This window comes from Jaculus jaculus, chromosome 12 (genome assembly GCF_020740685.1).
Source record: "Jaculus jaculus isolate mJacJac1 chromosome 12, mJacJac1.mat.Y.cur, whole genome shotgun sequence".
Lineage (NCBI taxonomy): Eukaryota > Metazoa > Chordata > Mammalia > Rodentia > Dipodidae > Jaculus > Jaculus jaculus.
The window spans coordinates 33505113-33518185 of NC_059113.1; the positions used below are offsets into that span (position 1 = coordinate 33505113).

Consider the following 13073-nt stretch of genomic DNA (forward strand, 5'->3'; position numbering starts at 1 on the left):
AGAAGATGCTGCATAGCTGTTTGGGGCAAAACAAAATGAAAAGCCGTACCAAGAGGAAAAAAAAAGTTTAAGCAAAGTGCACAGGGGTTGCTACTGGATCATGAAGTCTAGAGAAGAGGGGTTTCTTCCAGGACAGTAAAGGTGCCATAATGAGAGAGCAGTGGAGCTAGACCTTGGACTTCATGAGCGAAGGGACCCCGCCACACATGCAGTAGGCTCCCAGGTGGTATGTAGGTGGGTAGGGTGCTACAGCCAGAAAAGTCATCTGGAGGCCTGTTACACGTCTTCATTGCTAAGAAAGAGGTTCTTAGCTATTTTGGTAGAGCTGTGGGGAACCACTAAGTGTGCAGGATTGTGTTTGTGTTTTTGAGTAGTGATTAAGATCAGACCTGCTCTTTAAGGAGGTTACTGAGCACACAGTGGCATGACATGGGGATCAGAGAAAGTTTTAAATGCATGTTTAAAGGGACTCGAGCAAGGAGGCATCAGGAGGGGATAGGAAGGCCACAAGGTTGTCACCAAAACTTGTTTGCACCTACCTTCTTTTTAATTTTTTTTTTTTTAAATTTACTTTTGGTTTTTTTGAGGTAGGGTTTCATTTGAGTCCAGGCTGACCTGGAATTCACTATGTAGTCTCAGGGTGGCCTTGAACTCACCGTGATTCTCCTACCTCTGCCTCCCAAGTACTGGGATTAAAGGCGTGCACCACCATGCCCAGTTGTTTTTGATTTTTTTTTTTTTTTTTTTGATTTTTTGAGGTAGGGTCTCAACTAGCCCAGGCCTACCTGGAACTCACTATGTAGTCTCAGGGTGGCCTCGAATTCATGGCGATCCTCCTACCTCTGCCTCCCGAGTGCTGGGATTAAAGGTATGTGCCACCATGTCCAGCTGTTTTTGATTTTTTGAGGTAGGGTCTCAGTCTAACCCAGGCTGACCTGAAACTCACTTTGTAGTCCCAGGCTGGCCTCAAACTCTCTGGAATTAATGGTATTCACCACCAGTCAGGCTTACATCTCTTTTCTTTGTGCCTAAACCTCAGCCACTTCCTCCATCAGTGCCCCAGCAAGCTTCATTCAGCTGCCTCCCCTTTTTCCCTTGTCTTCCCTGCTTTTCCATGATAGTAGTCTTTGTTAGTTTGTTTTACTTTATTTTTTGTTGACAACGTCCATAATTGTAGACAATAAACCATGTTAATTCCTTCCCGCCTCACTTTCTCCTTCACAATTCCACTCTCCGTCATATCCCCTTCCCCTCTCAATCAGACTCTCTTTTATTTCGTTTTGTTTTATTTATTTATTTGAGAGAGAGAGTAAGAGAATGAGCATGCCAGGTCCATTAGCCACCACAAACGAACTCCAGATGCATGTATCCCCTTGTGTATCTTTTTGGCTTATGTGGGTCCTGGGGAATCACACCGGGATCCTTTGGCTTTCCAGGCAAATGCCTTAACCACTAAGCCATCTCTCTAGCCCCTGTTTGTTTGTTTATTTGTTTTTTGATATAGGGTTTCACTCTAGTCCAGGCTGACCTGGATTTCACTGTGTAGTCTCAGGCTTGCCTTGAACTAATGGTGATCCTCCTACCTCTGCCTCCCAAGTGCTGGTATTAAAGGTGTGTGCCACCCACCTGGCGAGTCTTTTATTTTGATGTCATTATCTTTTCCTCCTATTATGATGGTCTTGTGTAGGTAGTGCCAGGTGCTGCATGGTATGGATATCCAGGTCATTTTGTGTCTGAAAGAGTGCATTGTAAAGCCTAACCCTTCCTTTGGCTCTTGTATTCTTCTCGCCACCTCTTTCACAATGGACCCTGAGCCTTGGAAGGTGTGATAGAGATGTTTCAGTGCTGAGCACTCCTCCGTCACTTCTGTTCACCACTATGGTGCCTTATCAGTCATCTCAGGGTCACTGCCATCTGAAAAGAGAAGCTCCTCTATTATATTGGTCTTCTGAAGCACTATGGGAGTCCTGCTGCAAACCTCTCAGCAGTCTCCCCAGAGGATAGAGTCCTCCATACTGGCCTTTGGGCTCTGCTGCAGTTTAGCCCCACCCCCACTCATCTGCCCCAGCAGCCCAGCCCTGCATCTATTCAAAGGTGGTGTCTCAGACTCATTTCTGTGTTGAATTCTGTGATGCTTTGTTGTGTGAATGACTTGTATCGTGTATACCCATATCCTAGTTTAGGCCATATTTTAGTGGATAGTAAATATTTTGTCTTACATTTTAGTGTTGTTTTTTTTTTCCCCTAGCCCCTTGCCCTGTACTTCACGTAACAGTTCACTCAGAAAATACTTAAAAGAGAGTAGGTAGATTAATGTACAAACTAGCTACTTCAGGGCTGGAGAGATGGCTTAGGGGCGCGCGTGTCTAGAGTTCGTTTGCAGTGGCTATAAGCCCTGGCGTGCCCACTCTCCTCTCTCTCTCTCTCTCTCTCTCTCTCTCTGCCTCTTTGTGTCTCTGTCTGTTGCTCTCAAATAAATAAATAAATAAAGATAAACAAAAAAATTAACAAACGAGCTACTTCAATAATAAGAGCTTCATAATAATAGTATGTAGTTATCATTATATCTCTTATAAATTATAAAAATATTTATGAGTCTGAATAAGTCCACATCTTGTAACTTTGGATATAGTCTATATTTGGACCCAAATAGCTAAACATCCATGCTTCAAAGATTTAAATACCCACAGATTATATATATATTCTCCTGTTTATTTACAAGAGTAAATAATAAAAATAGGTTTCAAGGACTGGAGAGATGGCTTAGTACTTAAGGGGCTTGCCTAAAAAGCCTAAGGACCCATGTTCAACTCTCCAAGACTCACATAAGCCAGACACGCAAGATGATGCAGGCACACAAGGTGGTGCATGCATCTGGAGTTTGATTGCAGTGGCTGGAGGCCCTGGCATGCCAGTTCTCTCTTCCTCCTCCCTCTCTCTTTCTCATTTAAAAAAAAAAAAAAAAGGTTTCTGCCATGCATGGTAGCACACACCTTTAATCCCAGCACCCGTGAGGCAGAGGTAGAAGGATTGTTGTGTGTTCAAAGCCATCCTGAGAATACACAGTGAATTCCAGGTCAGCCTGAGCTAGAGTGAGACCCTGCCTCAACCCCCCCAAAAAAGGTTTTAGGGGGGTGGGGAGACAGTTTAGCAGTTCAGATACTTGCCTCCAAAATCTAAGGACCCAAGTTTGATTCCCCAGTACCCAAAATGGTGTATGCATCTGGAGTTTGTTTGCAGTGGTAGAGACCCTGGTACATCCATTCTCTCTTCTCTCTCTCTCTCTCTCTCTCTCTCTTATTTGTGTATTTTAAGAGAGACAGAGAAAATGGGCACGCCAGGGCCTCTAACCATTGCAAACAAACTCCAGATGCATGCTCCACCTTGTGCATCTGGCTTACGTGGGTCCTGGGGAATCAAATTGGGGTCCTTTGGCTTTGCAGCCAAACACCTTAACCACTAAGCCATCTCTCCAGCCCACTCCATCACAGTTCCCCTCATCCTTTGGGCCACTTTCTGTTCCTGTACTGCTGTGCATGGTGCTAGAGAAATAGAGTACAAGATTCTACAGCAGTGAAGTTCTGATTTCATAATCCTCATGATGGAAGACTGTGCAATCTTAAATCCCATTTGAATATTTGAATAATTCTGGCTAGCATAAAACTTAATGTCAGCCAGGCATAGTGGTGCACACTTTTAATCCCAACACTTGGAAGGCAGAAGTAAGAGAATCCTCTGAGTTCAAGGCCACCCTGAGACTGCATAGTGAATTCCAGGTCAGCCTGGGCTAGAGCAAAACCCAACCTCAAAAAATCCAAAACAAAAACAGCTTAATGTTGGTATTGATAGAAACCAAGGATGGGCACCCAGGTCTTGGTCTTGGGATGTTATTAGTCAAGTTTTCTCAACCTTGGCTGAATCAGATGCTCAAAAATGAGTCTGTGTTCCACAAACTAAACAGTGTGATTATTCCTCCAGTGTATGCAGACTCTCCGTGGCATGACTCCTCTTCTCCACTCCCATCGCCTCCCCTAACACCCTTTCATGGTGTTTTTTGTTTTTTTACTGTACCCTTACCATCTGCCTTTAATGTGTTACTTAGATATCAGTGTCACCATTGATATCTGCAGTGCTTTTTGTGTAGCATCTTATATTTAATGATACAGTGTTTCACTAAACAAATATAAGACTAGTTATGTAATTTCTAAAAACAAAGCAAAATTCTTCCCCAGACTTACAGTTGTTAGAAAGTACAATATAGGTTTTTTTCATGCCATAAGACATAATAATATGTATTATTATTATTTTGAGGGGGGGCGTGTTGAGATAGGATTCCCTCACTGTAGCCCAGGCTGTCCTTGAACTCATAGCAATCTTCCTACCCTCTGCCTCCCACATGCTGGGATTAAAGACATGTGCTACCATGCCCATCAAAATGTATTATTAGGGCTAGAGAGATGGCTTTGCAGTTAAGGCACTTGGTTCAATTCTCCAGGACCCATGTAAAGCCAGATATACAAGGTAGCACATGCGTCTGGAGTTCATTTGCAATGGCTAGAGGCCCTGGTGCACCCATTGTCTCTCTATCTGCTTCTTCCAGTCTCTCTGTCTCCCTCTGTCTTTCTCTCCTTCCCACTCCTCCGCCTCTCAAATAAATAAAAAATAAAATATTTTTTGTTCATTTTTATTTATTTATTTGAGAGCGACAGACAGAGAGAGAAAGAGGCAGATAGAGAGAAAGAGAGAATGGGCATGCCTGGGCCTCCAGCTACTGCAAATGAACTCCAGACACGTGCACCCCCTTGTGCATCTGGCCAACATGGGTCCTGGGAAATCGAGCCTCAAACTGGGGTCCTTAGGCTTCACAGGCAAGTGCTTAACCGCTAAGCCATCTCTTCAGCCCCCCAAAATAAAATATTTTTATAAATGTATTATTAATATGACTAATCTGGTTGTTTCTCCAGCTAAACCTAGACTTTGGCTTTTCTAATATAGTATATGTGTGTAGATATGTATGATTTTTTGAGGATTGTCAAAACCAGCACCTCCTCCTTAACTGTGTGTTCTTTGTAACCAGTGTTGAAAGAAGAGACCCTCTGGCAGCCTTGGCCCGGGAATATGGTGGCTCCAAGCGTAACGCGCTGCTCAAATGGTGTCAGAAGAAGACGGAAGGTTATGCGGTAAGGAACAGTGCAGCCCAACTGGACAGTGTGGTCCTGAGCCAGTACATGTTCTATGGTGCACGTGTTTAGTGCCCAGTTTACATAAAATCTCATCTTTCCATCCTCAGACATCTGGTGAGAAGAGTGTGGTGTTTGTGTGCTAGCAAAGGCCCCAGATAAGAAGGCAAGCAGGGTGAAATCGCAATGTGCAGTCCATACCACACACTTTCTCTAAACACATATCCTGCAGAAAGGGAGGCCTTTTCAACCCATTCTGCCCACGGGCACAGCTTTTGTTAAACCATCCTCCCAAAGAGGCTCCTTTTCCTATTTCACATAAAGGCCCAGAAGTTAGCTTCCAAAATTTCTCCAGTAACTTCTTTCTGTGGCTTTAAGAATTATTTGCATTTAGATGATGAGTTTTGATTTACTAAGACAGTACTTGTTTTGTTTGTTTGTTTATAAAGGTTAGACAAGGGGCTGGAGAGATGGCTTAGCAGTTAAGCGCTTGCCTGTGAAGCCTAAGGATCCTGGTTCAAGGCTCAGTTCCCCAGGTCCCACGTTAGCCAGATGCACAAGGGGGCGCACGCGTCTGGAGTTTGTTTGCAGAGGCTGGAAGCCCTGGCGCGCCCATTCTCTCTCTCTCCCTCTATCTGTCTTTCTCTCTATGTCTGTCGCTCTCAAATAAATAAATAAAAAATGAACAAAAAATATTTAAAAAAAAATAAATAAAGGTTAGACAAGGAAATAATACCTGATATAGGCTTAAAAACTTGATGGTGTTTTTCTGATTAGTATGAAATACCATATACAAAGATAAAAGTGCATGGAATGTAAATTAGTTTCATTAATTATTGTGAAATGAAAACCCAGTCCAAAATCCTGTGAGGAAATATCATTGCCTAGCCCCAAAGACCTTTTATATGACTTTCCAGCCATGACTCTCAACATTCACTAAGATACCTATGAACCTCACTTCTTTTCCTTAAGGTTTTCTACAGAGCTATGACTCCATGAATGATTTTGCCTGTGATTGAATATTATATAAATGGACCCAAAAGCTACGTAACATTTGCACTTGACTTTTTTTTACACAGCATTAAATTAATAAGACTTATCCATGATAGCTAAAATTTATATTATTATATAGTTACTCGTTATATTATTATAATATTATTTATTGTTGATAGACTAGTAAGTAATTTCTAGTTTGGAGCTATTATAATTCTGGTGTGCTGTTTTAACACGTGTTTTGGAACACATATGTTGTCATCTCTACGGGGCACATATATAGAAATGGAACTGGGCCATACAGCATGCATATATTTGAGTATAGTAGCTGGCGCCAAGCAGAGTTGAAAAGCAGTACATTGTACATCCCACCAACAACTTATGAGGGATTTACTTCTTTAGTTCTCACCTGTAGCCAGTCTTTTTCACTCATGGTTATATAGTTAAAGTTATGGTGGCATCCTATTGTGATTTTGATTTTTATTATTCTGTTGGCCTGATGAAATTCAGAATATGTTAACTGGCCATTTGGACAGTCTCTTTGTGGAGATGCACTTGTTCAGATCTTTTGTCCTCATTCATTCATTTATGGTAGCTTGAGCACAGGGCCTCCTGCATGTTAAGCACATTTTCTACTACCAAGCTACTTGCCAACTTTCTTTTTAAACTTTTACAATCACCTTGACATTTTTTGTCCTTTGTTGCTTTTAAGAGTTTTTGTATATTCTGGAAATATGTTTCTTGTCATATAGATATCTGGCAAATATCTCCTTTCATGTTGCTTGAATTCTCATTCTTTTGTGGAAGAAAGCACTTAACTTTTTTATTTTATTTATTTATTATTATTATTACTTCATTGTTGTTGTTTTTTTTTCTGAGGTAGGTTTTCACTCTAGCTCAGGCTGACCTGGAATTCACTATGTGGTCTCAGGGTGGCCTCGAACTCACAAAAATCCTCCTACCTCTGCCTCCCAAGTGCTGGGATTAAAGGTGTGCACCACCACACACCGTTTAATTTTTTTTAATAATTGTTTAGGGCTGGAGACATGGCTTAGTGGTTAAGGTGCTTGCCTGTGAAACCTAAGGACCCAGGTGCTATTCCCCAGCACCCACATAAGCCAGATGCACAAGGTGGCACATGCACCTAGAGTTATTTGCAGTGGCTAGAGACCCTGGTGTACCCATATTCTCTTTCTCTCTCTACCTCTCTCGGCCTCTTTCTCTCAAATAAATATTTTTTTAAAGAAATGCTTTAAAATTATTTAAATATGTATCTGGGGCTGGAGAGCTGGCTTAGTGGTTAAGGCACTTGCCTGCAAAGCCAAAGGATCAAAGTTCAATTCCCCAGTATCTACATAAACCAGATGGTACATATATCTGGAGTTTGTTTGCAGTGGGTAGAGGCCCTGGTGTGCCTATTCTCTCCAGTTTCTCTCTCTCTCTCCCTCTCTTTAAATAAATTATTTAAAAAAAATTAAAAACTATGTGTCTCTGCATGGGTGAGGCTGGGCATCTTGCTGCTTCAAATGAACTCCATAAGCCACTTTTTGCATCAGGCAGGCTTTATGTAGGTGTTGGACACTTGAACCTGGGTAGCAGGCTTTATAAGAAATTCCTTTTAACCATCTCTTAAGCCCAAAGCTCCTAATTTCTATCAAACCTAGTAGATAAGTCTTTTTATAATGGTTAGTGCTTTTTTTTTTTTTTTAAGAGAGAGCGAGCAAGCAAGAGAGAGAGAGAGACAGAGAGAATTGGCATGCCAGAGCCTCAGCCACTGTAATCGAACTCCAGATGCTTATGCCACCTAATGGGCACATGTGATCTTGCGCTTGCCTCACCTTTGTGCATCTGGCTTACATGGTATCTGAAGAGTCAAGCGTGGGTCCTTAGTCTTTGCAGGCAAGCGCCTTAACTGCGAAGCTATCTCTTCAGCCCATGGTTAGTGCTTATTGTGTCCTGTTTAGGAATCATTTATCCCAAGGTCATGAATATGTCTCATTTTCTGGTAGAAACTTTATTGTTCTAGAATTCACACTAAATAGGTTTGCAGTTTAAATTGGCTAGCTCCTGCTAAATTCTTCTACTCAGGTTCAGCCTTCTCAACTATTTGCCTCTTTTCATGAAAACTTCTGAGGATTCTAACGTTGTAACACATCCTTTCCAATAACGAGCTTTTGTGGGTGACCAGGACAGAGAAAGAAAGAAGCTAGCAAGAAACATGGGGTCAGCCAAGACCCAGCCCAAGCTCAGTTAGCTGAGAAGCAGAGCTAAGATGCCCTGTGCTGTATCAACTGTCCAGCCTTTTAAAACCAGAGTCTTCCCAGGAATGTAAATATCTATATCTTGGTGCCTTTGGCGTTCTTCTTGTTATGTCAACAGGAAAAAAGCTAGTACATTCATGACCAACAACAAGGAACACCCCTGCTTCTGGCCCATTCTTTATTCTTTCAGCATTCTGTCTACTTTTCTCAGCCCCATTCTAAGAGATAAACTGTCCCCAGAATGGAATCCACATCTATGACAGCATCCCTGTCAACCATGGTGCTGAGGAAATGAAAAAGCAGGGCAAAGCTGATTGTGGGAGGTTGGAGCATCAAGGAAATCGATGGTAATGGAAACAAAATAATGAAAGGAGTAATGAGGAACAGAGCCTTGACTGTGGCTTTGCTGTAGTGTGGTCACCAGTGGGTGGGTGCTCCCATTTCCCCCCCCCCCACACTGCTTTAGAATCCAGGGAACTGCCAGAGGGAATAAAAAGACAATTACAATTTTGTAAAGAAATTGGCTGTTTGTGACAAAATGCTATTATAAACAGATGGCAGGGAGAAGGTAAAAAAAAAATGTTTCCAGTCATAGTTGTGAGAAAAATATTTACTACTGTAGCAAACTTTCTGTTGTTTTTCTGAGCTGAGCCAGTTTTCAAAATAATTTTGTGTTTGATGAAATTTAGAAATCATTTTGTCTGAAGAATATTTTTCATCGATTATAAAATGTCTATAAATTTGGACAGAAGCATAAATTTTGTGTGTGTGTGTTTACCTTTCACACACTTTTCTTTCTTTTCTTGAGGTAGGGCTGTAGCCCAGGCTAACCTGGAATTTAATATGTAGTCTCAGGGTGGCCTCGAACTCATGCCCAGCCTTTTAAAAATACATTTTATTTATTTGCAAGCAGAGAGAGCAAGAGAATGGGTGCACCATGGTATCTTGCCACTGCAAACAAACTCGAGGCACATGTTTCACTTTGTGCATCTGGCTTTACCTGGAACAGGGGAATTGAACCCTGGCTGTCAGGCTTTGCAAACAAGCACCCTTAACTGCTGAGCCATCTCTCTAGCTCTCACACTATCCTTTAAACCTGTTTGTCTAAAACACCTCATAAGCTTGTTCTCTCAGAATGAAGAAGCCAAATTTTTGGAAAACTCAGTTCACAGTCTTTTGGGCAACTAAGTAGTCACATACATTTTGACTTAAAATAGCTTTGTTTTTCCTTACTATCTTACATGAGCTGTACAGCATCACAGATTGACACTTTAATGCTTTTCCACAATGTCAGAATATATTGGATATCAATAGATTTACAAACTGCTTAATTTTGGGGGGCGGGGGGTTTACTTCACATAGCCAGTGGCTGAAGGCCCTGTAATGCCCATTCTCTCTCTCTCTCTCTTTGTCTCTCTCCTATCTGCTGCTTTGTCCCTCTCTCTCTCTCTCTCTCTCTCTCTCTCTCTCTCTCTCTCTCTCTCTCTGAAATAACTAAATAATTTTTTAAAAAGAAAGAAACAGAGAACTGGGTATGGTGGTACACACCTTTAATCCCAGCACTTAGGAGGCAGAGGTAGGAGGATCACTATGAGTTTGAGGCCACTCAGAGACTACAGAGTGAATTCCAGGTCAGCCTGACCTAGAGGGAGGCCCTATCTCAAAAAAGAAAAGAAAAAGAGAGAAAAAAAGAAAGAGAAAGAAACAGAGGTTGTATAGACCTAAAGTACCCTAGTGCTGAGGTCTTGTTGATACCCACAGCATGCTCTTGGGGCATTCTGAATTTACAGAGTTGATGGCCGCAGGTGCTATACACAGTGGGCTGAGGATGGTTGGTTTGCCTTTTTTTTCTATCTATCTTCCTTCACCAATGGACCTTGACCTTGACCTGTCTCTCCAAAGACCAGTTTCACCTCCTAAGAAGCACAACGAGATATAATTGCCTCATATAGTGCCTTGGCTGTGTTCCTAAGGCCCTGCCATGTCCTGGACTATGTGGTGGACGCTGATAATTCAGTCAAGGCCAGAGGGCAATTTGAAAAGGGTGAATTTGGCTGGGTGTGGTGGCACATGCCTTTAATCCCAGCACTCGGGAAGCAGAAGTAGGAGGATCACTGTGAGATTGAGGCTAGCCTGAGACTACATAGTGAATTCCAGATCAGCCTGCGCTAGAGTAAAATTCTACCTCAGAAAAAAAAAGAAAGAAAGAAAGAAAAAAAAAAAAAGAAAGAAAGAAAGAAAAGAAAAGAAAAGAAAAGAAAAGAAAAGAAAAGGGTAAATTCTGCCAACACCCTGACTGACCCTGGAAACAGATTCTTTCTCAAAGTGAGAGTCCTGCTTACTGATACCCACAACCAGAAGCAGAGACACGTGGGACTTCCAGCTTTCAAGACCACAGCAGTTACCAACGTGTTCTCTGCGCAGCTGCATGTGTAGTGCTTTGTGGCAGCAGAAAAAAAACAGGGTTTCGGGAACAGCTCTCTCTCTGGGTTCAAATGTTTACTTGTCCCATAAGGTAGTCTTTTGTTACTCGGGTCATTGGTATTCCCATCATTCATGCCCACCATACTCCTACTTCTGTTTCAGCTTGCAAGCTCTTGGCAACTTGAGATACAGAGTTGTCGAGGGGGCCCTTGGCCTGGGTTTCCCATGCTGTCTGTGTGCCAGAGTTACCTGAGTATCTGTCTTAGCCCTTTTTAACTGCTATAACAAAATACCACAGCCTGGGTGGCTGACTGATGATAGAATGTTACGGCTCACAGTTCAGGCTACAGGGAAGTCTAAGACCAAGGTGGATCCGGGATGGGAAGGCTTATTCCCTGGTCCACACATGTCTCCTTTTGGTGGTATCACTGCATGGTGGAAGGAGTAAGACAAATTTCAGGCTTTTATAAGGACACTGATCTCATCAGAGGATCTAACCATCTTCCAAAGGTTCATCTCCTAAAATCATTACCATGGGGATTAGATTTCCATATGAGAATCAGGGGAGAGGGAGACACAAATATTCAAGCTATAGTGGTTTTGTGTGTGTGTTTGTGTATGTGTGGGTGTGTTTGATACTCACATAGGAGCCCTCCTCATGAAATTTTGAGTCTTTAGATCTAATACTAAGGCCAGACACAGTGGTTCTGATGTATAGCCTGCATGACAGCCATGCCTGGTATGTTAAATGCCTCTACTTCCTGGTGTTCGTCCCATGATGGTGGTGTGTTATGAAACAAGAGAGATTTTACTCATGCAAGTAAGTTTGCTAATTATCTGACCCTAAGGTAGGAAGGTGGCCTGGAGAGACCTGATCTTATCACTTGAGGAGGTTAAAAGCCAGGGGCAGACAAGACAATTGGGCTGGAGACATGAGCATGAGGGTCTGTGTTGAGGATGAAGAGGACCATTTGGACAGAATCCAAGAGCCCCTTCCAGGAGCGACACTAGACCCTCACTCATAGCCAACAAGCATGGGAACTTTGTCTTTATAACTGCAAAGAATCTCGTGACAACTTGAACAAACAAGGAAGCAGGCCCTTTCCCAGAGCCTACCACTTGAGTGACGTCCTGATTTTAGTCTTGTAGAACCTTGTCCAAATCTAGTTTCTGTTACTATAGCAAAATACTATAGGCAGGGTAACTTATAAATAGAAATTTATTGCCTCGTAGTTTGGAGGTTGGGAAGTCCAAGAGCAGGTGCTGGCATCCAGCACCTTGTGCCACCGCACAGCATGGCAGAAGGCATCACATGGTGAACAAAGCAAGGTCGCTAGCTTGGGTCTCACTTCCCATTCCTACAAATCCACTATAAGTATTTGGGCACCCTGGTCTCATGGCCTCATCTAAGCCTAAATACTTCTCTAAGGCTGTACCTCCAAATGCCACTAACATGAATTCTACAACACTGTCAAACCAGAGCCCATGCTAAGTGGAGAACCCAGCTGTGCCATTGGAGATCTCTGACTTCCTGTGATTCATTAAACAGGTGGAGTTTTAAGTTGCCAAGTCTGTTATAACTTGCTACACAACAGAAGAAAACTAATAGTTACTTAGATGACATAATTAAAATAGGATCTGGAGAGATAGCTTAATGTTTAAGGCAGTTGCCTGTAGAACCTAAGAACCCAGATTCGCTTCCCCAGGACCCACATAAGCCAGATGCATAAGGTGGCGCATGTGTCTGGAGTTCGTTTGCAGTGGCTAGAGGCCCTGGCATGCCCATTTTCTCTCTCTCCTCCCTCTCTCTCGCTCTCTCTCAAAAATAAATGAATAAATAAAAGTAAATAAGGTTTTTAAAAAATAATTAAAATACCTGCCACCTTCTAGTCAAACTGCTGTCATGTTATGTTTCCTGTCATATGAATGTGGCCATTGCCTTGCACTTACTATAGTATTACTCTCCTGTCCTCATCTGATACAAAACCAGAAATCTTTAACATTTTTAAACTTAGTTTATTAAGACTTGCTAAGTCATGGATTCAAGCTCACCTTTCCTTCCTTCCTTCCTTCCTTTCCTTCTTTCTTTTGGTTTTTGTTTGTTTTTCTTCGAGGTAGTGTCTTGCTCTAGACCAGGCTGACCTGGAACTCACTATGTAGTCTCAGGTCTTTCTTTTTATAATCTGGGAATCAAACCCAGGACCTCAAACATACT

At 42.3% G+C, this 13073-nt stretch overlaps 1 protein-coding gene across 3 annotated transcripts in view; it reads left to right on the forward strand.

The window, feature by feature from the left end:
* Specc1 (sperm antigen with calponin homology and coiled-coil domains 1) overlaps positions 1 to 13073 on the forward strand; it is a 310970-nt gene that overhangs the window by 228008 nt on the left and 69889 nt on the right. For all 3 annotated transcript variants that reach the window (XM_045130800.1, XM_045130799.1, XM_045130802.1), the window contains one exon: positions 5078 to 5180. In XM_045130800.1, coding sequence (XP_044986735.1) covers positions 5078 to 5180 — 103 coding nt within the window. The remainder of the gene's footprint in view (positions 1 to 5077; positions 5181 to 13073) is intronic.